Here is a 26,720-nt window from a genome sequence, read left to right as displayed (position 1 = left end):
TCCTTTTCCTCTGTGTCCGATTGTCCAGGCTGGTCCTAGGGTATCAGCTAGCCCTGCAGATGTAGTTTATGGCCACAGCTGTAAAGATTCACCCCTCTTCAAAGGAGTTATAGTAGATCAAGGCCCACACTCGATGAGATCCGTCACAGCAGAAGCGTTGCTATTATCTGAAAACCATCCTGTATTGTGATTGGGGAGGGGACCGAGCGTGAAGCGGAAGATTCCAGGGATGACTCTTTGTACATCAAAGTTTTTACAATTATGTGTCACATTAAAAATATATAGCACTCCGACAAAGTAGTAAGATTATAAAACTTTAATAATTTATAAATATATACAAGAAAACAAAAATAGTAATAACATATAAACATTTTTAGGGAAAAAGAACGAAGTAGCGGTCGGCTGTGCGAATAGTCCCAACGCAGCACAACGTCCAGATTTCCGGCGTGGGGCGGGTCATCAGTAGCAAACTGTTGTGCGAATAGTTCCAAGGCAGCAGAACGCGCTGAAATCTAGATGACACGAAAGTGATGTCTAGTAAGTTGCCACCCAGCAAATAACGGCGTGGGGCGTCGCGGGGGGTGGGTCTTCAGTAGCAAACTGTTGTGCGAATAGTTCCAAGGCAGCAGAACGATGGCACCAAGGTGATGTCCAGTAAGTTGCCGCACTGGTTTTGGTATCCTACAATGCTGCTCCGAATAACGGCGTGGGGCGCCCCGGGGGAGGCGGCGTGAACGGGCCTCTCCAGGTGGAGTGTCATCTGTTGTAGTGGGGCGCCCCTTTACCGTTTCAGTTGCCATTCCGTCCGTTTTTGGTCCACTGTGTCAAAAGCCGCAATTCAGCTGAGTTGCGCCCACTCTTGCGGTGCAGCGATAGGCGGCTGTCACAGGACTCTCAAAATGGCGGCAGGCTCTTTCCTTTTTGGGCCTGGTCCACTGAAATGGCCCTGGGACACCTTGGAAATCGGACGCTTGTCTGCTAGGTCTTGGACCCCATTCTCGAAAGCGTCCCCTCCGCCTTGAGAATTCATCAAAAGTTTTGGGGGCCCCGACTCCTGCAGGCTTCTGGTGGGGAGCGGCTGCCATGATTGCTCGCGGAATGACTACGACGGAGCTACGAGATGGTGGTGCTCTCATGCTGACGCCAGCTTCAGTCTGAAACATCCAGAAACAAGGTGGGGCTTTCATCGTTTGGAAAAAAAAAAAGTTTTCATCCAATGAAAAGTGTTGTTTTTAGGTCATATGATCAAGCCTTCCATCATTAGGAAACCAAAAGTAAAATGAACCAATGAAAAGTTTTATAAACAAGTCACATGACCTGTTATGCGGCATAGGGTATAAAATGCGGAGAAAATACGTTGGCCCGTGAGGCGGCGTCAGTAGCGGACCGATGTGCGAATAGGCCGAAGGCAGCACAACGCGCCAAGATCCGGATGGCACCGAGGTGGTGTCCAGCAAGTTGCAGCACTGGTGTGGCCATCCTACAATGTTGAAAGTCGGCGTGGGGCGCCCCGTTGGCCTGTGAGTTTGCGTCAGTAGCGGACCGATGTGCGAATAGGCCGAAGGCAGCACAACGCGCCAAGATCCGGATGGCACCGAGGTGGTGTCTAGTAAGTTGCCGCACTGGTGTGGCCATCCTACAATGCTGAAAGTCGGCGTGGGGCGCCCTGTTGGCCTGTGAGATGGTGTCAGTAGCGGACTGATGTGCGAATGGGGCCAAAGGCAGCGCAACAATATTTTCTGACGAGAAGACACCACAAGGCGCTGAGATGCCAAGATCCGGATGGCACCGAGGTGATGTCTAAGTTGCGGACTGATGTGCGAATGGGGCCAAAGGTAGCGTAACAATATTTTCTGTATGGAAGATACCACTAGGCGTTGAGATGCCAAGATTCGGATGGCACCGAGGTGATGTCTAGCAAGTTGGTGTGGTCATCCTACAATGCTGAAACTCGGCGTGGGTCGCCCCATTAGCCTGTGAGATGGCGTCAGTAGCGGACCGATGTGCGAATAGGCCGAAGGCAGCACAACGCGCCAAGATCCGGATGTCACAGTGGTGGTTTCATAGTTGAGAGGCACTTCATCTGCAGTGGGGCGCCGAGATCCGGATGGCACCGAGGTGATGTCTAGCAAGTTGCTGTACTGGTGTGGTCATCCTACAATGCTGAAAGTCGGCGTGGGGCGCCCCATTAGCCTGTGAGATGGCGTCAGTAGCGGACTGATGTGCGAATGGGGCCAAAGGCAGCACAACGCGCCAAGATCCGGATGGCACCGAGGTGGTGTCCAGCAACTTGCCGCACTGGTGTGGCCATCCTACAATGCTGCGCCGAAAGTCGGCGTGGGGCGCCCCGTTGGCCTGTGAGTTCGCGTCAGTCAGTGGGGGCTGTTTGAGGATCTGACTGCATTGGAAAGCAATGTGATGCTGTGCGTCGTCCCCAAGATGGAGGTTCCTCGGCTGCAGTGGGGCGCCCCTTGGTGTTTCACTCGCTATGCAGCTGAGTTGCGTGCGCACTTGTGGCGAATAGGCCGAAGGCAGCACAACGCGCCGAGATCTGGATGGCACCGAGGTGGTGTCCAGCAATTTGCCGCACTGGTGTGGCCATCCTACAATGCTGCGCCGAAAGTCGGCGTGGGGTGCCCCGTTGGCCTGTGAGGTGGCGTCAGTAGCGGACCGATGTGTGAATAGGCCGGAACCAGCACAAGGCGCCAAGATCCGGATGGCACCGAGGTGGTGTCATAGTTGAGAGTTCTGAGCAGCGCTTGTAACACTGTCTGAAGCTTATTTGCACCTGCTGCAGCTTCACTATTGCCCTGGTGTGGCCTAAGATCGCCCATGACATAGGCGGCCACCTCCCGGGGTCCGGCGGAACTTTTTTCCTTTTCCTTTCTGCATCTTGTCCCAAATTCGTTTGACCTGAAGACACGACCAGGTCCCTGAATGTGTGCAGGGGGACGCTATTGATTGAATCAAAATGGCGGCTTCACACAAAGCTGACTCAAGCGTTTTCTGGTGGTTTCATAGTTGAGAGGCACTTCATCTGCAGTGGGGCGCCGAGATCCGGATGGCACCGAGGTGATGTCTAGCAAGTTGCTGTACTTGTGTGGTCATCCTACAATGCTGAAACTCGGCGTGGGTCGCCCCATTAGCCTGTGAGATAGCTGTTCTTTGGATTTGGGCCTGGTCCACTAAAATGGCCCTGGGACACCTAAGAACTCGAACGCTCGATTTTTTTTTCCTTTCCTGTACATGCAAAAAAAGGTAAATGCCCGGTATGTTACACGCTTCATCTGCCACGATGAACTCTCCAGAGGAACCGAAAAAATATATAGTTGTGGTAACTATACCATGCATCGTCATATGGAGAGGTGGCACCAATTAATTATAGTGCTGCATAAAAGAGAGATTTGGAGGAGAACCCCTGACCTGCTAGTACATTCATCAAAGAAGTGGCACTGAGAGCTTCAGAGGCAAGGGAAACGGTCCCAAATATTTAGAAGAACTTTGGAAAGATTAAAATGACATGTTTAGATTGTGGTAAATTAATTTCATGTGGGCAGATGAGTGTTACTCTAATAAATACAGCATATGAACATCATCATAGTCGATGGTTGGTAGAGACATTTTGACTATATCCTGGACCTGCCCGTCCTCGCCCAAAATGGCGCCGGAATAAATGGGACTCGTAACTCCTTGTTGTGTACTGGTTGCAGAACCTTGAAATCACGAGATACGTATGCAGTTTTGAAGCACATGGCGGGCGGGGACGAGAATTGATTGAATATTTCGACATCCCTATTGATATTAAGTTCTGATGTGTTATTGATTACTGTACTGTTGAAAGTTCGAATTAACGTCACCCATGGTACTTGCCCGCAAATGTATATCTAGATAATTTTATTGTAACTGGCCCTGTCGTATTTTAATTATAAAATGTACGTCCACCGATTCCGTAACTGTTAGACACCTTAGTTCTTGCAACCTAATGGCCCGCCCGTTACGTTCCTCTACAGTGTAAATGTCTACTCATCACATACGATTACAGTTTGCTCCGTGGCCGGCCCACGTGGTTATAGGCTCGTATTTGTATAATGAAATTTTCACAATAAAGGTTTTTAAAAGAAAACATGGTAGTAGTATATACATTGGTAAAGTTTGTAATAATAGTCACTGTTTTAGAATCATTAAAAGGCAAGTGAAATAAAGCAGACCAATTACATGAAGGGTAAAAGGTATAATACGAAGGAACGCAGTAAAGATAAATGGTCAAGGGCTGTTGTGTTTTCTATTCCTGCAACATAAAGTGATCGATAAGAATCTCATATTCAGGCGTATCGGCGACTAAGACAGCAGGTCGACCCTCTTTTGCTCAACGGCTCCATCATGGGACGAAGAAACGCTCTTTTTCTCGAAAAAAGAATATATTTTACTTGCAGGACAGTTGTAAAATTTCCGGGAAAGTACATTAGCCTGGAACATTATAACATATATTTAAGAAAAAATAATGTTCGGAAGTAATGAAAAGCGTAATTTTTAGGTCATATGAGCAAGCCTTTCATCATTACAATAAGAAAAGTAAAATGAACCAATGAAAAGTTTTATTAACAAGTCACATGACTTGTTATGCTTACGTTACGCGCTGCGCGCCCCGGATGACTTCCGGATGCGCTAATGCGGCGCGTCATATGACGCATTACGCGACAACGCAGGTCCAGAATATAGTCAAAATGTCTCCACCAACCAGCGGTCGGAACACAACCCCTTTCAGCAGGCTAAATAGTTCTGTTAAATGAGAACAGAAGGGACAGGCAACAAGAACCATCAGTGAAAGAGGGGAGGGCTAGTTCTTCTCTACCGGGTTACATTGGGGCGCTACCGGAACTGATCGAATTGGTAGTCTACAGTGTTTCTGGATGTTTCAGACTGAAGCTGGGGTTAGCATGAGAGCAGCATCATTTCGTAGCTCCGTCGTGGCCATTCCGCAACCAATCATGGCAGCCGCTCTTTATCGTTATTTTGGGCGGGGTGGGTGGCGGAGCCGAGCTGTTTTGCAGCCATCATTGTGTGGAGTTCAGTTCATCTCACTAGTTTTGTATTTGTCATGAGGGGTTGTTCCTAATGTTTCTATTTTAGCGAGGTCAAAAAGAGATCCCATTAGTGGCCTACTGATTTTGCTCGATTCCTTTTCTTTTTTTTTACACGATTTTTCGTTATCTGCAAAGACTAAACAGAGTATTGCGACTCTGTGTTTGTTTGTAAATAGAGAATGAACCAAAGAGAACTAATTCTAAAACAGTAAATACTTGGATAACAATCAATCAAATGGAGAGAGAAGCAGGCACGACGGATTACAACGGGGGCAAAGGCCTGCGTTAACTACCTTTCACTATCTGCAAAGAGAGAGTACTCCTAATAGAAATGAGGGGGGGGGCACCATTCAAAGCAGATCAGTGTGCATAAACACGAAAATGTTTTCACTTACCACGTACTTGACATTCGACAGCTTATGATATTTGCTATTAAAAAACCATTGAAATTCACTGAAAAAACCATAGGTTATAGACCATATATAGTTAGGAATTAGCATTTACAAAACCTTGAAAATTCACTGAAAAAACCATAGGTTATAGACCATATATAGTTAGGAATTAGCATTTAAAAAACCTTATTTTACTCACACAAAACCATTGAAATTCCATATATAGTTAGTTGCACTAACTATATATCGCGCACCTGCAATCCACTGCTGATCATGTCACATATTACATCATTCATGACATGGTCAGTGACATCACTGATGACATCACTGATGACATCTCAAATGACATCACTGATGACATCACTGATGACAACATCCAGTGACTGTATGTTTCTGTAAAGTTAAAATATATCTTACATATTGAAGAATGAGTGGATGTATAAGTGTCTGGATGAAGGATTTAGTAGGTGCGTGACTGACTGTATGAGTGAGTGATTAAATGTGTCTCACTGAATGCATGGGTTAGTGACTAAACTGTCTTAATTTGTGCATCATTATGTCTGTTGTTCTGTAAACTGCTGCATGTGTTGATCATTAGCTATACGAGAGGCTATATGTGTTATTAATTGCTTGCCCAAGTATTTCTATGGGAGATTGAGTTTGTGTGGGGGTGGCTGGAAGGTGTGTGACTCTATGCATAGATGTGTGAACAGTTTATTCACTAGGTGTATGAGTTCAAGAGTGCATGTGGAAACAGCTACATGGGCAGTTGACTGTGTGCATGAGTGTATTGATGAGTGAATGGATATCTCAATGCTACATGTCATAGTAAGTACATATGTAAAACACAGTACATGTGAGAGTTGGCATATATAAATAACTGTGCATGAGAGCCACCGAATGAGTGAGTGGTTGTATCGATCATTGTGAACTTGTATCAGGGATTGTATAAGAGAGTAAATATGTGTTAGTATATGTTTCAATAAGTAAGGTGTGTTTAACTGTATAGTTGAAGAAATGGAGATGAGATTGTTTCTTTGCATGACTGACTGGGTGTGTGAGTAACTCCATGGATGAGTGGAAGTGTGTGAGTGTCTGTATACACTGAGTGTATCTAAGGTTATATTAGAGTCTGAAGAGGTTTATCGTATTAGCACAAGAATGATGTCAAATGAGATGTCATCAGTGATGTCATCAGTGATGTCACTGACCATGTCATGAATGATGTAATATGTGACATGATCAGCAGTGGATTGCAGGTGCGCGATATATAGTTAGTGCAACTAACTATATATGGAATTTCAATGGTTTTGTGTGAGTAAAATAAGGTTTTTTAAATGCTAATTCCTAACTATATATGGTCTATAACCTATGGTTTTTTCAGTGAATTTTCAAGGTTTTGTAAATGCTAATTCCTAACTATATATGGTCTATAACCTATGGTTTTTTCAGTGAATATATATATATATATATATATATATATATATATATATATATATATATAAATAAAACCTACTGACGGTCGTCAGTAGGTATATATAGTTAGGACCTAGTTTCCATAGGAAATCCGCAACATTCTATTGGGAATAACTTTGGCGCTGGTTGATGAATCTTCGCAAATTTCTCAAAGAAGATGGCCCGCTCCTCTCCTTCCCTGAAAGTTTGGGGGGGGGGATTAGTCAAGTGGGGGCTGAGAAAAAAGGGGGGGTCCCAAAACGTGTTTTCCCCATGTTAATTTCCATAGGACCTTTAGACACGGCTACAGCTTGAACCGCTGAACGGATTTACACCAAACTTGTCAAAATGGTAGAGTCTGGTACGCAGATCACGCTTTTGGTTATATAGTGTAAATCCCTCCAGTGGTTCCTGAGAAAATTAAAACAGAAAAAAAATTATATATCTGTAAGCGCGCACCGTGCGCATACCCCGCGATTTTTTGGGAAAAAAAATTGGGGGGGGGGGGGGGGAGGCTTCTCTCATTTTAATATTGAGGGGTGCCCACCCCTCGTTTTGCCCCCCGAATTCACCGCCGCGGCCCGAGCCGCTTCAAGATGGCCGCCGCCTGGTTGTGGGCGGGGCCGGGAGGACGTGGTTTCCGCTTCCCCCTGCTTGGGGAAGCCTTCGATGTCCGGTCTCCCGTGCCGAGTGGGAGACCGGGTGATGCTGCCGGCTGGTGCGGGGCTCCCGTGTGCTGAGGGAGCCCTGGGAAAAGAGGAGACGCCGCCAGCGGGCCCCCGTGGTGTTGGGAGAGCAGTGGCGTAGGTATGGTGGTGCGGGGGGGACATTTTACTGCCAAAAGAGGGTCACGGAGAACGATTTTCTTTGCTTACGTTGGCGCCCATTGCAGAAAGTTTTCCGACAACTCTCGCGTCTGTAAGTAACCATTCGAACCATGGGATCTATCCACGAGAGACCCCACCTGTTCTCCAAATGACAGCTGTGGGTACTGGGAAGCAAGCAGCAATCTTATTGACCACTGCATCTCCTTTAATTTAATTATGTAAAGTACTTTTTGGGGAGGAGAGCTCGTACTGTGTAAAACAGCGTGTGGACGTACAATGCTCTGATGTGTAGTCGTCAATAACAATTGAGGCCAAAATGAATCACACAACTCTGGATGAATTATTAAGCAAAGGAGCATTTCTTTATTCAGGGAGTCGATGGAACACCTATACACAACAACATACTGAGTAAGCCTTAGATGAGTAGTGTTTGAACGGTGAACAGGTCAACACACACCAACTTATGTCATGACTTTTTAACTTTTAAAAAACATAGCAGCCAAAAATCGAATAGAGGCAACAATTTTAATCATGTTGGCGACGGAACTTATTGATTTCGTGGAAGACATCTTACCTATGGGTGTGCAAAATTCGTGTAATTTTTTTTTTAATTATGCATATGTCATGTGAAATTATGCATAATCACACAATATGCAAATCCGGAGTTTTGCGCTTTGTAATTGGACACAAGGACGCATCCCGGCTAAAAAAACAGTGCAAAAAACACAAGCGCTGCAAGCAGCATCTGCTTGCTTTTAAATGCGCCACGCTGTTCCCTTGCACATAAAACAACATTTTTGCAGCAAACAACGCCAATCACATTACGTGGAAGAAATAGCGTAAATTCACGAAACAAGCACAATTCAAAATTACGCAAGACAATTCTCCCAGGCCTAATCTTCCCTGCAGATGGCGATGATATCGTCAGTAGGATAATCAGGAGCCCAGTAATGCTCCAGTGCTGCTTCCTTAAGCCAATCATTTCCAGACATTCGCCCCATCAGCAGTGAGGTCTCACCTCTATGTGATAATTGTTTTGCTATGCAGAAAGGTTGTAAATTGGTTTCAGAAATAGAAATGAGCTAAAGCGACCGAGTGTCAGAATTGCCTCGTCCTTGGTGCCTGCTAATTTTCGTAGCGGACATTCCACAATGAAACTGTGGTATAAAAGTGCCCCGCTGCGCGCAGATAATGGGACATGCGCGCGGTGAATCCGTGTCTTCTGATTTGCCGATCATTTCCATTACCCTATTAGTTACCATAAATCACAGTAAATACTCAGAGGAAAAAAATACAACTTAAGCAGCTCGTCTAATTGTAGGTTTTACATATTTCGTTTCCCTTCATGTATAATGAAGGAATGTTTAATGTAATGTTTCTTTATAAACCACTTTAGCACATGGAATATGAAAGCTCTCTGCAATCAATATGAAATTCAGCTCCAGAATAACAAACAGCAGATATTATGTGCGTGAAACGACATATGCTTTATTTGAGGTCATTGTCAGGCTGCTGTCCTGTGGTTTTGTTCGTTGTGTTTTTATTTCATCCAGAAGGGCAGTAGAGGTTCATATTTTCTGCATCGACAAGCATTGTCAAAGCTCCCAAATAAGGCTGTGTCAAGTTGACCATAGTTTTTATTTTTGTTCAACATGCAAAACGGCACACTAATTAGATGTAAATGTGTTTATATAGCGCCTTCTACCCATATGTCTCGTAGCGCTGCATTCATACCGCTGTGGAACCCTTCCTGGCTTTCCTGTGAGATGTACACTCCTGGGGACCCCCAAGGTGAAGCCAGGCATCCAAGCGCTTTCCGGCCGTTGATGAGACCCATAATTAGAGTAGGCTTGTTACAATATGGGCCGGAAAATAAAACGTACTGGGCCTTTTTTTGAAATGTGACTTAGCATTAAAGATGTGCTGACTTTTCACAATTTAAATGAAAATTGAGCAGTGCTTTAATTAAATACCCCCTCTCCCACTTGTGATAAAGTTACAAGGAAAGCTTTGAAGTTCTCACCGTCCTTTTTCCCCAAGGGGCGGCAAGCTGAGGGATAGCCCCGGGCGCCACAAGCTCTAGCTACGTCCCTGTGGGAGAGTCCCGCAGCTGCCGGCGGAGAGGAGAAGGCGAGCCACAGGAGAAGAGCCCCGCCGCACCGGAGGAGTGCCTCCTCTGTACCGGTGAGTGCGGGAAAGTACTGTGTGGCCCAGCTGGTCTAGCGGAGTTTCCAGGCACGCTGCAAAGTGAGTGCCCTGGGGCTGGGCCGGTCCAAAAATTGGATCCTTAGGGCTGCTCAGGTGGTCCCACAAGAATATTAACATATTTAAACGTTATCCGCTAATAGAATTAGCATTTTAAAAACCTTGCAAATTCAATGAAAAACCATAGGTTTCAGGCCTTATATAGTTAGGAATTAGCATTTAAAAAACCTTTGAAATTCACTGAAAAAACCATACGTTTTAGGCCTTATATAGTTAGGAATTAGCATTTAAAAAACCTTTGAAATTCCTCCTATATAGTTAGTTGGACTAACTATATTTGGCGCACCCGCAATCCACTGCTGATGATGTCACATATTACATCATTCATGACATGACCAGTGACATCACTGATGACATCACTGATGACATCATTCATGTGATAATACGATGCACCTCCTCACACTCTAATATAACCTTTGATACACCCAGTGTTAAATACAGACTACCATTCTTGAAACTATTGACACACCAATACCAGTTACTACATAGGCACTCACTGATTCCTAGGTCTACTCACACATCCACTCATTCACCCATACAATCACTCATACATACAGTCCCTCATCAATGCAACACTATCATATGCACTCATACACCTATGCAGACACTCGCACACTGCCACTCATCCTTGGAGTTACTCACACACCTAGTCAGTCATGAAAGAATCAATCACACTTCCATTTCCTCATTTATACAGTTATACACACACAACACCTTACTTATTCAAACATATACTAACACATACTTACTCTCTTATACAATCACTGATACAAGTACAAATTGATCTGCACAGAGTCACACACTTCCCAGCCAGCCACACACACACTCAGTCTCCCATACAAATACTTGGGCAACCAATCAATAACCCATATAGCCACTCATATAGCTACTGATCAACGCATGCAGCAGCTTACACAACAACAGACATACTGATGCACACATTCACAGTTTAGTCACTAACCTATGCATTCAGTAAGACACATTTAATCACTCACTCATACAGTCAGTCACGCACCTACTAAATCCTTCATCCAGACACTTATACATCCACTCTTTCTTCAATATGTAAAACATATTTAAACTTTACAGAAAAACACAGTCACTGGATGATGTCATCAGTGATGTCAAATGAGATGTCATCAGTGATGTCACTGACCATGTCATGAATGATGTAATATGTGACATCAGCAGCAGTGGATTGCGGGTGCGCCAAATATAGTTAGTCCAACTAACTATATAGGAGAAATTTCAATGGTTTTTTAAATGCTAATTCCTAACTATATAAGGCCTAAAACCTATGGTTTTTTCAGTGAATTTCAAAGTTTTTTTGAAATGCTAATTCCTAACTATATAGGGCCTAAAACGGATGGTTTTTTCAGTGAATATATATATATATATATATATATATATATATATATATCTATATACACATAATTAAACCGAGTCACACAAAATTAGCAGGTGGGGATTGCGAGGGAGTTCACAACTGATCAAACACCCCAGTCCCTTCATGTTATAACTGGAGGCCAAGAGGAACCACATAAGTGGCAAGAGAACATACGTTACAGAGAATAAAGATGAGAGTAAGGGGCTGGGCAACTTCCAAATAGGCCCAAAGTATAAATTACAAATAAAAGCAGAAAGGCAGCCCTGTCACACGTTGAAATGCAATACAATGATGTAAACAAGTGAAGGGCATGTCTGGCTTGAAGGTGAAAGGCTGGAGCACTGGATGCTGTGGTATGCTCTAAGTGGCTTAGAAGTAAGCTAACTTGCTCTGTGAAAACTAGGATAACATAAAAAAGAGATTGCAAACAAATGGGGTGTTGGGAAATAAGGAGGTATTGGAGTAGAAAGGCCATAAAAATTAGAGTGGGTGGAACCGAAAAATCAACGATGGCACGAAATTTAGTCTCAGAAAAACGAAATCCTAACGCCTTGAACTTTTTTTGACTGTCGCAAAACATCAAGCTTGCCTCATTAAGCTTGCTATAACTATTTAAAGTACACTAAAACAAAAAATAATGCGCCCAATTATTAGCAAACCTACTGCACCAGTTCAACCTTCCTGAAACGGTACGTTACTGTAAACTTACTTTCAACAGCCAAGAACACAAGTACGAAATCCACGACGTGACAGGACGTTAGCAAACTCACACTTATGGCACGGCAATATGGTTGCAGTATGTCTGATGCTCTTACCCGCTTCGGAAGGCTGTACACGGGGTTGTTTAAGGGAGTCCATGAAAGAAATGCGCACTGAGAGGTCAATGCAAGAAAGAAGGGCAGATAAAATAACAAAAAAGCTGCTTTGTAGCAGTCAACAATGAACGCCCAGCCACACTGCAGCGCCGCTATGATTAAAGAGAGGGGGCTTGTTCTTCTCAGTTGAAAGGGCGCAGGTGATGGGAATTAAGTGCATGCATGAAAAGAAGCCCAACTAATGAAACACGACGAAAAGAAGCCCGACTGCCCCGAGGGAAAAGGCAAAGTAGGTAATGATGATGATTACCAGCAACAGTGATGGACGTTTGAAAATGCGAAGTTAAAACTCTGTCTGGCCCCGACTCGTCACTCACCCACCCGGCGCATTGACTGGTTAGACGCACTTAATTTTTTTCTGTTCAATTGTTTTCATTGAGTTTTATAAAAAGGAAAAAAAAACTCTCATCATAAATACACACAATGAGGGATTCTTGTTCATGCTTTTGTAACATCCTGTAATTAAAAATACATAAGGAACATGTCTGAATCTTAGTTACCTTTGAAGCATTGTCGATGGCTGCTGGTTCATTGAGGAAAAAGACGGGGAGATATAGACGAGAGAGAGATTGAGCCAAACCGTAATTAGGATTAGGTAGGCGTTGAGTCCGTTTAGTGGTGGTCATTTTATAATTCATCATCTGTCTGATTCTTGTAGGGGAGGTGAGGTGACAGGTGATCGTCTGATTGAGTAATTCATGCGTGGAGCGTGGTTATAGGAGATCCACTTTTTGTATATTTAGGTCAAATTTGTTTGATCATCTGTGTGGTGATTGGATGACCTCGTGGTGATTGCTGAGTTGCCCGCACTTCTGGCAAAGCAGACCCAAGCCCACCAGTTATGGTAGGACAGATTCTGATAAAGTTAATAATTTGCATAGTATATTTTTAATCCCAATAATTATTATTAAGTCGAGAAGAAGGAGGCGTTTAGCATTTAGATACAGAGTAAGTGTCAGGGTCCATGGGCCCAGGGTTACCACATAGTAGTTGAGGGTAGAGTTGAATACTTTATTTATGGTGGTTTAAATTTCTCTTACAGTTGAAGAACATATGTTGAAGGGAGCCTGGTGCAATGTGACAGTTTCAGCATTGGTAAGCTACAATAAGGCCAGTTTAAAGAAGTTTCTCAGGTGACCAATATGCCCTATGTTGGGTGCACAGTTCACATTGAAATAAGATGTGGCATATTTTGTTTTTTAGGAAGATTTCCAAATATTTTCCCATGAATATCCATCCACAACTATGGGTGGCTCTGTTGTAGTATTTTGCCATTTTTTGGGGATCGCTAGGGTGAGCTTTTTATTGACGTTGTTAGAGTTTAATATTTTATCGATTCTGGCAGATGTGTGTGGCAGGGTAGATAATTTATTAATAGATTGAGCAGAGCAGATTCATGTATTCTATTGCATTTGCTCAGTGTAACTTTAGGTTTTCAGAAGCTGTAGAAATCAATGTGGTTTATGTTATGAGCACATTGAAGCTCAGCAACGGTTTTAGGCATTTTAGACGGGAGTAGGTCTTTGATGAATAAGATATCTTTTTCTGCCCAGTTCAACCACATCAGAGACTTACCTTCTATTTAAATTCTTGTAATTTCCCCTAGAGAGGCATACGCTGATCCTTGAATCTTGTTGGTAAGGTTTGTGACTAGGGTTTTAAGGGCCGAAATAGTGTCTCTGATGATATTGGAGGAGAGTGGAATTTTAAGTTGTTTGATAGTTAGAGTGGATAGTAAGGATACTGGTTTTATGAATGCTCTTCAATATATGTCCACAAGGGGTTGTCGCCCTCTCTGGAGTAGGTCCACCATGTGGCCCGCCTTATTAGAAAGGCTATTGATCTATAAAGAGGTTAGGCAGTCTATTTCCACCTTCAGATTTGTAGATTCTTAGCTTATTAAGAGAGAGTGTATTTCTCTTGTTTTTTTTCTCACGAAATCAAATATCAGATTGTCTAAATATTTGAAGAAGTTGTGTTGTGACTTACAACATGAGGCGGAGACACGGTACAGGTTCAAGCATTTATTATGGTACAGCAACACAACGTCAGGGCACCCTTCACCTTCAGCCAGCAACTCTTCACAGGTCAGCGTGTGCCTCTCGCTGTCGAACCTTCAGACCCCAACATTCCACCGTGGCGCGAGGAGCGGAGCCACGGCGTAAACATCCAAACAAGTTGTTTGAGAGTTGTAGGGGGAGCATGAATGTGATAAAGTTGCTTTGAGGGGGTTTTCATAATTTTGATACATTCTGCTCTTCCCCACCAAGTCATACATTTTGAGGACCATGTGGAGATTAGATCTTTAAGTTTTTGAAGAAGGCTATCTTCCATCTGCTTTCTTTTGTCCTCCAGGTTTCGCCTTAATTGTATCCCAAGTATTTAATTTGGGTATATTGCCACTATAGCTTTGTGTTAGTTAATATTGATGGTGAACATAGACTGTTTAATGGGAACATTTTAGTTTTATCTAGGTTTAGTGAGTAACTTGATACCTCCGCATAAAGGTTGTGTCTAAAATTATGGGAACGGCAGACTCGGGTTCTTGTGAGAGAATTAACATATCATCAGCGTATGTCGTGACTTTCCATGTTTCGTTAGTATATAACATTGCTGATAGCAAGAGTTTGAATGCTAGCAAAAATAGTAATGGTGATAGTGGACATCCTTGCCTTGTCCCTTGGGAGAGATGTTTTTTTACCAGAGGGGTATTCATTAACCCGTATCCGGGCAGAAGGTTGGCCATAAAACGCAAAAACCATTTGGACAAAATCGTTACCAAGGTTCAGTTTGTGCATGACTAAACACAGGATGGTCCACAATACCTTAAACAACCTTCTCTGCATCCAGAGCCATGGCCATCGTGTGGGCCGATAGTTGATTAGCCTTTTCTATGACGTGGCAAAAAAGTCTGATGTTGTCAGATGCAAGTCTTCCTTTAACAAGGCCAGTATGGGATCGATAAATCAATAGGGAAAGGACTTTTTCAGTCTCCGTGCTAAAATGTTTGCATAGATCTTGCAGTCTACATTTAATAGGGAAATTGTTCTGTAGTTTTTTACCTCTAGTGGGTCTTTCCCATCTTTGTGTATAATAGCGGTTGTGCCTCCGATGCTGTACCTAATATTTTCCCAGACATTTCAAAGTTTTTATATAAGGACTCCAAGTGAAGTAGTAGACTCTCTTGAAGCATTTGTAAGTGCTCAATGACAACCCATCAAGCACTAGAGCTTTCTTGGATTTTAGGGAGTTATTCATTGCTGGATTTCCGAGCAGGATATGCTATGGTTAAGAGATTTATTATTGGAGTCACTAAGTTGTGGTAATTGTATTTTGTCCGGGCAAACTTGGTATTTACACTGGGGGTGTTTAGGGTGGGTTTATTGTTGGCTGTATAGTTTAGTGTAGTATTCTCAAAAGGTTTTTGCGATTTAAAAAGGGTATAAGATATTGATACCATATTTGTTTTTAATGACAGTACTGAGAATATTAATGGTCTTATATTTAAGATAGTTGGCTAGTATTCTTCCTGAGTTATTTGACTCCTTATTTTTTACGGCCTATTAATTTGAACCAAGGAGTGAGCACGGGTGCAAATTATTTTGTTATATCTATATTTCATTGGTTTCAGTTTGTGTTAGTACTCTGGATTTCTTGTACTAAATAGTTCATGTTCTAGAAACAACATTTCAGTTTCTAAATCATTTCAGTCTTTCATTCATAGTTTATTTCTTGTGGATCTAATATTAATGATCATACCCCTAATTGTTGCTTTCATCGCATTCTAAGGAGTTTCAGTGGAGATGTCGTCAGTGTTATTTTCCTTAAACAAATTCGGTGCTTACTTGATTTTTTTCTGTTTGGTCCAGAAAGACCTCTTTGTCCATTCCCATTATTTTCCTTAGGAGTGTTTTTGGATATTTGTAGTTCGAGAGTGATGCAGGGGTGGTCAAATATAACAATTGGCTCGATGGTGGAATTTTTAGCTTTGAATGAAATGATGTTGTTAACCAAGATGCACTTGATTCTGGATAGTGTGTTATGTAGATGGGAGTAGAAGGTGAAATTGCTCCCAGTAGGAATAAATAGGACCTACATACCATTTAGGCAGTGATGATTAGACCAATTTTTTTAGTTTGTGGTATTTATTGGGTCTATCATCGCAGAAAGAGCTTTTGTCTAAAATTGAGGCACAGGGAAGATAAACATCTCCAGCTACTAAGATGCTTGAGTCTTTGAGTAGTTCACACCATTTCTTATTGATGGAAATCCAGACCTCAAAGTCATCCACAGTCAAAGCATAGATATTCACTTTATAGAAGGATAAGGTGTTGATAGCAACTTTTCGTAATTGCCTTTCTTCAGTCACTAAACTTTGGATCCAGTGATATCACATTGTGTTATATTCTTGGACACCTATTTTGGTTTTCTGCAGAAGAATGATGTCAACTTTAAGTAAAAAATGTTAGACCAGCTGGGTTTGCTGTACCACACATGTAGATATATTACTATCACGCATACGCACTATTCGCCACACACTGGTTCCATAACCATAGAAAAGTACCACACCGAGATTTGGAATGGGACTAGTGACCCACATAGGCTTACAAATATCATTCTGAAAGCCCCAATAAGGCCGAGGTCTGTGTTACATCCAGAGAAGACAGGTGCAACAAAGTAAGTTGAAAGATGATTTATTCTCAGGAATAAGTACAGCACTCAAACTGCCAGAGTGTCAATCTGTCAAGCTCCAGACTTCAATTGACCAGCAGGAGCCCCAACATTCCAACATTGCTAAGCAACTAGAACATAGTTAACAATTGCATAAAGCAATACTTCTTGAAGGACATAAACATTTGCAATAACCAAGATGAACAGTAAAGCAAATAAACTAAAAAATAAATAAACTAAATCATAGGATATAACACACCTCCTCTCCTGTAAAAACAAAACAAAAATTAAGTCACATAGTCATTAAGATACTTAGGAGTAGCTTTCAACCTGGAACTAACTCTAATGGAAGAGTCATTTGAGACAAGCTCAGAACAATCTGAAACATCATTAGGAACTATTAAATCATTATTTTCTGATAACGCATTCCCAGTAGAACAGATTAAATCATTTGAACCTGTACCATAAAAACCCTCATCAGAGTGCAACATTAGATCAGCTTCAATTGAAGTTCCCATCTTACCATTTGCCACTTTAGCAACACGCCTGTTGCTCCACCATTTCCCACCTGATACCATGACAGAATGTTTACCTATTTTAACAATGGTGGTCTCAGGATAAAATCTTGACCCTTTAGCTTTACATGGTCTCCTTATTCTAACTTTATCTCCAACACTAAACCATTCTTTCTTCACATGTTTACTCTCATCATATCTGATTTTTGACTGAATTTGAGATTTTTCTACTCTGCTTCTGACTTGATCCAAATTGAGTGTATTTCCTTCACACCTGGTTTTACTGACCACCCATTCAGGAAACAATTCATTGAAAGATTCTCTCCCTCGCAACATGGCAAACGGAGTGACTCCCGTTGTGGAGTGAGGAGTGTTATTATATGACCACACTCTATCACTCACCACATCTTGTACCAGTTGACCTGAGGAAATGGCTAATTGCACGGAATCTTTTAAAATGCGATTCACCCTTTCCACTAAACCATTACCCTGTGGGCTATATAAAGCAGTGGTCAGATGTTTGATTCCAAGATTACTTAAAAAATCCATCATGTTGTGTGAGACAAATTGCACACCATTGTCTGAAATAAGGTAACCAGGGACACCCTCAGACCTAAAAAGTGTTGTCAAGAATTTGATTACATTTTTAGTATTGGGATCCCTGATGAATTTAAAAGACACCCATTTAGAGTGATAATCCACAACAGTTAAAATAAACCTAAAACCTTGGTTCAAACCACCAACCGGCCCCAAAAAGTCTATTCCAAGTTTTTCCCAGGGATTTTTTGGAAATTTAACTGGAGATAAAGGAGAATTAGCTGTGCGTAATGATTTTTCAGAATGTAAACACTCAATGCAATTGTTCAATAATGTTTCAACAGAAATATCCATGCCAGGCCACCAGTAATGCAACCTTAGTCTTCTCTTTGTACTAGTAATTCCCCAATGCCCCTTGTGAGCCAAAGCAATTACTTTATTTCTAATGGACATAGGAGGAATAAGTAAGGATCCCCTCATGACAAGATTTTCTTCAAGACTCAATTCATCCTTGATTTTGGAAAAAGGAATCATTTTCTTGTCAATTTGACTTTCTCTTGGCCACCCATCAGATACAAATCTCTTCAAAAGTATTTGAGAATTATCATTTGCCGAAGCTTGTAACCAATCTGATTTAGAGATGACCCCTTCCGTTAATGTTAGACCTTCAACCAAGCTTACTACAACTTCTTTATCATCAAGAGTGGTATCACCTTCTGAAACATTTAAAGGACACCTTGATAAAAAATCTGCTTTAAAGTTTTTTCCTCCAGGAATATGTCTCATTACAAAATTGAAATCATATAGTTTTGAGAATAGGCGAACCAATCTAGGACTGGCATTTCTTAGTCCTTTATCATTCCAAATAAAGATAAGAGGCTTGTGATCAGAAATAGGTATAAACTCTCTGCCCCATACATAAGTTGAAAAATATTTAACACCCCATACATAAGCCAGAGCTTCTTTCTCTATAGTACTGTAGTTTTGTTCTGAGGAAGAAAGCTGTCTAGACGCAAAAGCAACAATATTTTCATTGCCATTATCCATTTGACTAAGTATAGCACCCAGTCCAGTGTTACTGGATCTACAGTAATGTAGGAAGTAAGAGCTTCATTAAAAGTCTTAAGTGCGGGAGCACTTATGATCAAATCTTTTTATTTTTCAAAGGCTGTATTTTGTTCATTTTCCCACACAAATTTAACTTTGTTCCTTGTTAAAAGTCTTAAAGGTTCACTGACAAGGGCAAAGTTCTGGACAAACCTTGAATAAAACTCGCTCAACCCTAAAAGTGACCTCAATTGATCCTTGTTGGAGGGTTGAGCACACTCTCGAATGGCCTTATGTAGATCTTGTTTAGGACTGATGCCTTCCTGTGAAATAACATGACCTAAATATTCCACCTGATCAAGTAAAAATTTGCATTTTTGTTTCTTGACTGTCATGCCATGTTTGTTCAAAATGCCTAATACCTGATCCAACTTTACAAGATGTTCTTGAACAGTATTGGTGGAAATTAATATATCGTCTTGGTAAGCCAACACATCCTTAACATTATCAAAAAGTTGAGACATCAATTTCTGAAAAACTGAGGCCGCTGAGGCCAGACCAAAGGGTAGTCTTAAAAATCTAAAAGAACCTAATGGAGTATTAAAAGCGGTTAGATCCCATGACTCATCATTCAGCTCAATTTGATAGTACGCCGCTCTTAAATCTATCATTGAAAAAACTTTCGTACCTTTAAGTTGAGCAAGCATGTCTTGAATTCGAGGCAAGGGAAAACAGTCAATCTGGATATTCTTGTTTAGCAATCTGAGATCAATGCAGAGCCTAATTTCGTCACAATTCTTTTTAAGAGCGACGACAATTGGAGAAATCCATAAGGAAGAATTGACTTGTTCAATCACACCTTTGTTGCATAACTGATCAGGATGACATTTCAGTTTATCTCTAATACTTAGAGGAACATGTCTAACCTTATGAATTATGGGAATAGCATCCGGTTTTAATATTATTTTATGTTCAAATCCTTTGACTGAACCCAATTTGTCTGAAAAAACACCCTGATGTTTATTAATAATGGTGTCTAACGAAGAGGGATCAATCGTTATAGAATTAATACTCTCAGAACGATCTAAAGAAATGGGATTATCAGTACCTGGTCTTAATATCATTTTAAATTTTCCTTGGTCCTTCCAACCTAAAATATTATAACCTTTTTTAGCAATATAAACCTTAGAGTCAATTGTTCTATCTTCAAAAGTGAGATTATGAACAAAATACCCCATCATCTCAATTTCTTGCCCATTGAAAGCCACTGTATGTATATCAGGTGATATTAAATCAACCCCTCTCCATTCTTTAAAAAAGAATACATCTGAAAGAATGGTAACCGGAGATCCAGAATCAACTGTAACGCTCACTGGAACATTACCAATTTTTACATCACATACTGGATCTGCACTATCCGAATCTTGTTGTGAACTAATCATATCAACAGATAGAAATATTTTCTTTACAGAATTTTCTCCTCTTATCAAATTTACTTCATTGGAGTTCTTAGTTTCAATATATATTGTTTTAGATTTAAACTTACAAACTGAAGTAAAATGTCCAACTTTCCTACAATTGGTACATTGCTTCTTTAAAGCTGGACATGTAGGAGAATTAGCAAGATGAGATTTTGAACCACATCTAAAACATTGAAGGGACTTGTCAGACTTTTTCCATTCACTTTTGTTAACCGCTTCAGCGCGGCGCGAATTTTCGCGCTGTGCTGAGCGTTCTATTGAGCCTACGGGCTCATGACGGAACGGTTCCGTCATGAGCACAGCTCAACCGTAGCTCATGACGGAACCTTTCCGTCATGAGCATCGAAGGGGTTAAAAGTCTTTTCCTTTTCTCGATGTATTGCAGATTGTGAAGTTTGTTGAGACACCTTGTTTACCGTTTCTGAAGTGGAAGGTTTATTATTGCCATGTTCTTTAGGAGCTGAAACTGATCTTTCAATACCTCTTGCTATTTCTAAAGTCTCAATGAGTGAAGGATTCCTACAACACAGGATTCTTTTTTGAACTTCATTAAAGTGGCAATTAACGACTAATTGATCTCACAAGTATTGATCAATAGGACCTTCAAATTCACAAGAAGCAGCTAGCACTCTTAATTCTGCCAAGAAGGTGTCAATATTCTCATGTTCTCTTTGCTTTCGAGTATAAAACTTGTGTCTTTCAACAATAATGCTTGGTTCATCTTGGAAGTGTGTTTCTAGTCTAAGCACTGCCTCAGTATATTCATTCCAATCGTCAGAGGGTGGGCGAATAATTTTGGGTTGATGATCAAATATCCTCTGACCCTCTGCACCTAAAGCATTATATAACATAGCATTTTTCCGAACAGGAGGAAATTTAACACCATCAATAGCTATGATATAACTGTTGAAAGACTTGTACCACTGAGGCCATTTTATTTTAGGACAACCAGGTTCTGCAAGAAAAGGAGCAGGAAGGATCGCTGTTTGAATTGCCATGACAATTAAGTGTAAATAGAATGCAAAAGAAAATAATAATCAACTTTAAAGTACTGTGGCTAAGTAAATATGTGTAAAACCAGCAGTAATAAAAGAAAATAAATACAGCTTAATGTAAAATATCAAATGCATAAAGTTATTAAATATTATTCAGTTAAAAATATCAACTCTGAAATTTTTACTTAGCTGTACCTATCAGCGTGATGAAAATATAAAATATCAAATGCATCAAGTCATAAATATTATTCGGTTAAAAATATCAACTCTGAAATCTTTACTTAGCTGTGCCTATCAGCGTGATGAAAGGCACGATGACTGTGAAGAAACATACACAAACTTGTTGCAGCTGTGCACATCAGCGAAGGTAATGCACAATTGAATATAAAACCAAAATCGAGATGAAACGCTAATATTTCCTCTTTTAAATATGAGTTTGCAAGCTGTGCGCATCAGCGTAAAATGAAGACGAGCAGGAAACTCGAGTTGACAGCCGTTGCCAGGATACCATCAAAATGGCCGTCACGTTGCGTGATGAGATAAGCACTGAGAGGTGATGACGTTGCCAGGCACCGTAGCGTGAAGATGTACAATGATGCAACAACAAAGGTATGGCTGCGAGGAGAATGACGAAGACTCAGCAGAGAGGATTCCGAAGCAGCTGGTTGAAAGAAGACGTCAGAAAATTCCAAACAGAGCCAGTAAGCGTTTCAGCGAAAATTAAAATGTTGCGCTGAGGTACTTGATGTTAGGCTGTGTTATCTTGAAACATTTAAACATCACATTAAGTTGAACGAAATTAACTCATTGCTGTGCAGTTCATAAGTTAGTTAAAGTAGCAATAAATGACAGTGTTGAAGAAAGCTGCAAGAACTGGGTACACAACAAGTCGCTAATCAAAAGAGTTGAAATCGATGAAAATTCTTGAAGATAAGTCATTAATTTTAAGAAGTGCTATTTCTTTGAGCCTGCATCGAAATAGTTTGATAAATTAAGTAAGTGAATAAAGCAAAGCTTCCAGCAGAGCTTATATAGAAGTATTTTAAAAACAGTTAATAATATGCAGCGAAGCTCCCAATAGAAAATAGATGAATAAATTGACTTGTCTTAGTTAGCTCAGTCTCAGAGTAAAAACGATCTGAAGCAGTTTCCATGAAATAACTGTTGATGAGAAGACACTGTAGTCTGGCAATTCCTCAATAAATCTTGAAAATCTTAAAAATTGTTGAATGTGGGTTCAAAGAGCGCTGTCTTGACCACCTCGTCGCCAAATTTATGTTACATCCAGAGAAGACAGGTGCAACAAAGTAAGTTGAAAGAGGATTTATTCTCAGGAATAAGTACAGCACTCAAACTGCCAGAGTGTCAATCTGTCAAGCTCCAGACGTCAATTGACCAGCAGGAGCCCCAACATTCCAACATTGCTAAGCAACTAGAACATAGTTAACAAATGCATAAAGCAATACTTCTTGAAGGACATAAACATTTGTAATAACCAAGATAAACAGTAAAGCAAATAAACTAAAAAATAAATAAACTAAATCATAGGATATAACAGTCTGAAATTCAAGTGGTGCAATGGACAGTGTGGTCGTGTGCAAAGCTAGCTCGAATCTCCAGTAAAGCCATTATGTACTCCCTGCATATAAAACTGATTCACAATCCGAAATTACCTTTAACTAGCAAAACCCTCATGGAACTCCAATTATAGGAAAAATGAATCCTTACACTGGGAGATTTGTATGTGGGGGTGGTGGGAGATTTATTACCTTGGAAGAGTGCCTGCTGAAAGGCTGTTCTATGCCTCAGGTGGCATTTCCCTATATCAGACTTTGTGAGTCAGTTAGGAGGGCATGCCATACATATACCCTGGAGACAGCAGATTGGAGATTGCTGAAACTTGCCTCAGCTGGCTCACTGACCACAAAAACAATGACCTTAATGTGCATCACAGCAATGAGAGACTACCTAAGGAGGAACACCTTTCCTGGGACAACTGGTCTAGAGAGCTAGGCAAGCGCTTAACTGATGCACATCTGGAATATTATTGTTGACACACCAAACAGGTCTCCATGAACAACTGGCAGGGATTGCTCCATTATAATTTTCTCCATGATGTCCACTATACTCTTGACAAATTATATAAATATGGCGGGAGGGCCAATAATGCATGTAAGAGATGTCATAGTCCTGGGGCAGATTTCCTGCACCTGACATGGGGCTGTGCTTGTTGACTATTGGAACAAACTCTTTTGAGTACGGAATGACATTGTGAGCCTAACATTGTGAACAGAGGCCCTACAGGTGCTAGGGGGTTTTGTTAAAGTGATTCCTAAGCATGGTAGAAAGTTTGTTGTTCTGGTCCTGGTGCAGGGTAAACTATGGGGAACCATGTAATAGGGAAGGGTGAATCCCCTGCATTGGAAAAATGTCTTACAAGTGAATACCATGCCGTCAACAAGTGGCTTACTGATCTGGCAACCTGTAGCATGAACTCAGAGATATACTCCACACTAAAGAACAGAGGGTCACGTCAGATGGACATATGGGGGTCCTCTGCAAACTTATCTTGCTGGAAGAGAGCATGTAAAGAACAATAAAAGAGAGAGCTCATGACCCTACTGGATCAACATCATTAAGCAAATGGGGTAGGAACAGTTAATGCAGCTTAGCAGGCGATGCTGATCCCTTTTTTTCTTTTTCTTCTTTCTTCTTTTCCATGCAAAACAATTTGTACACCACTGTAGTATGTTGTTTTAGTTGTATATTATGAATGCTATAGAGGTCGGAATACTGTATTGTACTATAAGTTATGAGCAGTAGCCTGAAATTTCTTCTTTTTAACTGGGTGCTCAATGCCTTTGGTATCAGGGAAAATATTTTTTAACATTCCATTGGCCATCGATTGGGGTATATTGTTGTGTTTTATTGTTGGTTTGGTTTCTATTTGTTACACGTCATGTCTCAAGATCAGAGATTTCCAGTTTGTAAGATTCCCAGATTGTGGTGATGCGGTGTGCGGTGAGGATTTTGCTAGACTTTGTAAGGAACTAAGGGGCACATCCATCAAGATAAGGAATTGCAATTCCTTAATGGCGATTTGTAAGGAAACGCTATGTAGGAGTTGAAATACCTTATGCATGTAGGAATCACAAAATAAATAAATAGTGATTCCTACACATAACCTAGTGTGGATGGTGAAATCGCTCCCAGTAGGGCTATACAAGACCTACATGCCATTTAGGCAGGGATGATTAAACACATTTTTTTTTTTACTTTATTTATGCTTTTCATCAAAACAGTACATAGTTCAGGTAAAGGCTGTTCACAGATCATCAGAGCTATGAGACAAGAAAAAGAATGCAGTACGTGATCATGAATCAATATGGCATAATCCCAACAGTTATTATGACATGGCAGCTTTATCAACAGACATCGACAATTCCATAACATTAGTGAGCATCATGAAACTAAGGCATCAATCAGTCAATTCTAACTCGATGGGCACTACAACATGACATATCAAGAGTATAGTAGAGCACGAGTGAATAGTCCCCTCCCATATTCCCACATAGCATCCATTATCAACTATACCAGCTATCATCCATCGGTATCCGCCACACATAATAACCAATCCAGCGTAATACTTTATGAGTTCAAGGGGGAGAGCCAGTCGCAGCCTGTGTATTGACCCCATTATCTCCTGGTGTCGCTGCAATGCTTAACAAATATGTCTGAAAGGGTCCCCAGGTATCCCTAGGTCTACAGTTTGTTGGTAGTGTATCAGTATAGACAGCATGTTGTTCCTGACAGTGTGTGAGATCTGCTATCCACTCTTTAAATTTCTGTGCTCGACCGCGTCCCCATCTGCAGGCCACTCTACGTTTGGCAAGCAACAACGCTATATCAAACATCCTCCGATGCTGTGTAGGAATCTGCGCAGTGTAACCAAGCAACATAATGAGTGGGTCTTTGTCATAATGGTGCCCCGTTATTGCTTGGAGAGCCGTATGTACTTCCGTCCAATAGGTCCACACACCTGGGCACTCCCACGCTAAGTGTAGGAAACCTGCCCCTTCCACTTTGCATCTCAGGCACCTATCGTCCTCTGCCAAGCGGCACCGGAGCTTCAGTACCGGTGTATAGTAGAGGCGTTGTAGAAACTTATAATGTATCACTTTTAGCCGGCAGCTCGCCGATATGTGAGCGGTCAAAGCGCAACAGTAATTCCATTGGTCATCCGTAATGTCTATTCCAATATCCACCTCCCACTTCGCGCGAGCCGGCCTATCCGTTTCTGGGCTGTGCGTTCTTATGTCCCTATATATCCTTGACACCAAGTGCCCATCTGCTCCTGAGCGTAGCATATTATCCAATGGAACAGTTCGGGCTGGCTCATTCAGGTGATCCGGCATTATTTTTTTCAAACCCTGGGATAGGCGTATATAATAAAACATCTCAAGTGGGGTAGGCTGAGCGTCCCGGAACAGTTGCTCCTTATTTTTAAGTTTACCATCCTGGAACAGATCTCCCCACTTCGTTATCCCGAGTTCCCTACACATCACTCGAAAACCTGTTTCCTGCAGCAGAGGCATAAGGGGATGGTACGTAAGAGGCATCTGCGGGGAATATAGCAGGGTCACTTGTAATTTGTTCGCTACTCGTCGCCAGGCATCCACCGTGCAATCCACAGTGGTGGGTTTAGTGTCTATCGCCGCGGCCGGTCCATATATCAGGCCGGACAGTTGGAGTGGATGCGCCACCCAGTCCTCCGCAGCTAGCTGCGGCATGTAAGGCGTTGGGACCATCCAGTGTTATGCAAAGTTCGCCTGTGCGCTTATGTAGTATGCCTCAAAATCGGGGACGTCAAATCCACCTTTGTCGTAAGGAAGTATCACAGTAGCCCACTTGAGGCGTGGTTGCTTACCCCCCCAGAACAATCGCAACAGTTCCGACCTGAGCGTTGCAAAGAAAAATGCACCTGGATAGTAGGGTATGTTCAGAAATAGGTAAATGGTAGGTTATGAGTGAGGCCCTACCCGCCATGGACAGCGGCATGGAAATCCAGCGCGTTACTGTGTCTGTCAGTTTAGATATCGCAGTCCCATAATTTAGCCTGAGCGTCTCATCCTTATCTGTTGATATTTGTATTCCCAAGTATCTGAGGTCAGAGCTACCTCATTGCAGTG

The 26,720-nt window shown here is 41.6% G+C and overlaps 1 protein-coding gene across 2 annotated transcripts in view; it reads right to left on the bottom strand.

The window, feature by feature from the left end:
• Nucleotides 1–12,426, bottom strand: part of LOC144768700 (zinc-binding protein A33-like) — a 404,351-nt gene extending 391,925 nt beyond the window's left edge. For both annotated transcript variants that reach the window (XM_078652562.1, XM_078652563.1), the window contains exon 1: nt 12,226–12,426. In XM_078652562.1, the coding sequence (XP_078508688.1) occupies nt 12,226–12,268 (43 nt within the window). In that variant the 5' untranslated portion in view covers nt 12,269–12,426. The remainder of the gene's footprint in view (nt 1–12,225) is intronic.
• Between the last annotated feature and the right edge of the window lie 14,294 nt (nt 12,427–26,720).

This window comes from Lissotriton helveticus, chromosome 7 (genome assembly GCF_964261635.1).
Source record: "Lissotriton helveticus chromosome 7, aLisHel1.1, whole genome shotgun sequence".
Taxonomy (NCBI): Eukaryota; Metazoa; Chordata; class Amphibia; order Caudata; family Salamandridae; genus Lissotriton; species Lissotriton helveticus.
Note: the sequence above shows the minus strand (reverse complement) of the source record. Positions and strands in the feature narration are given on the sequence as shown.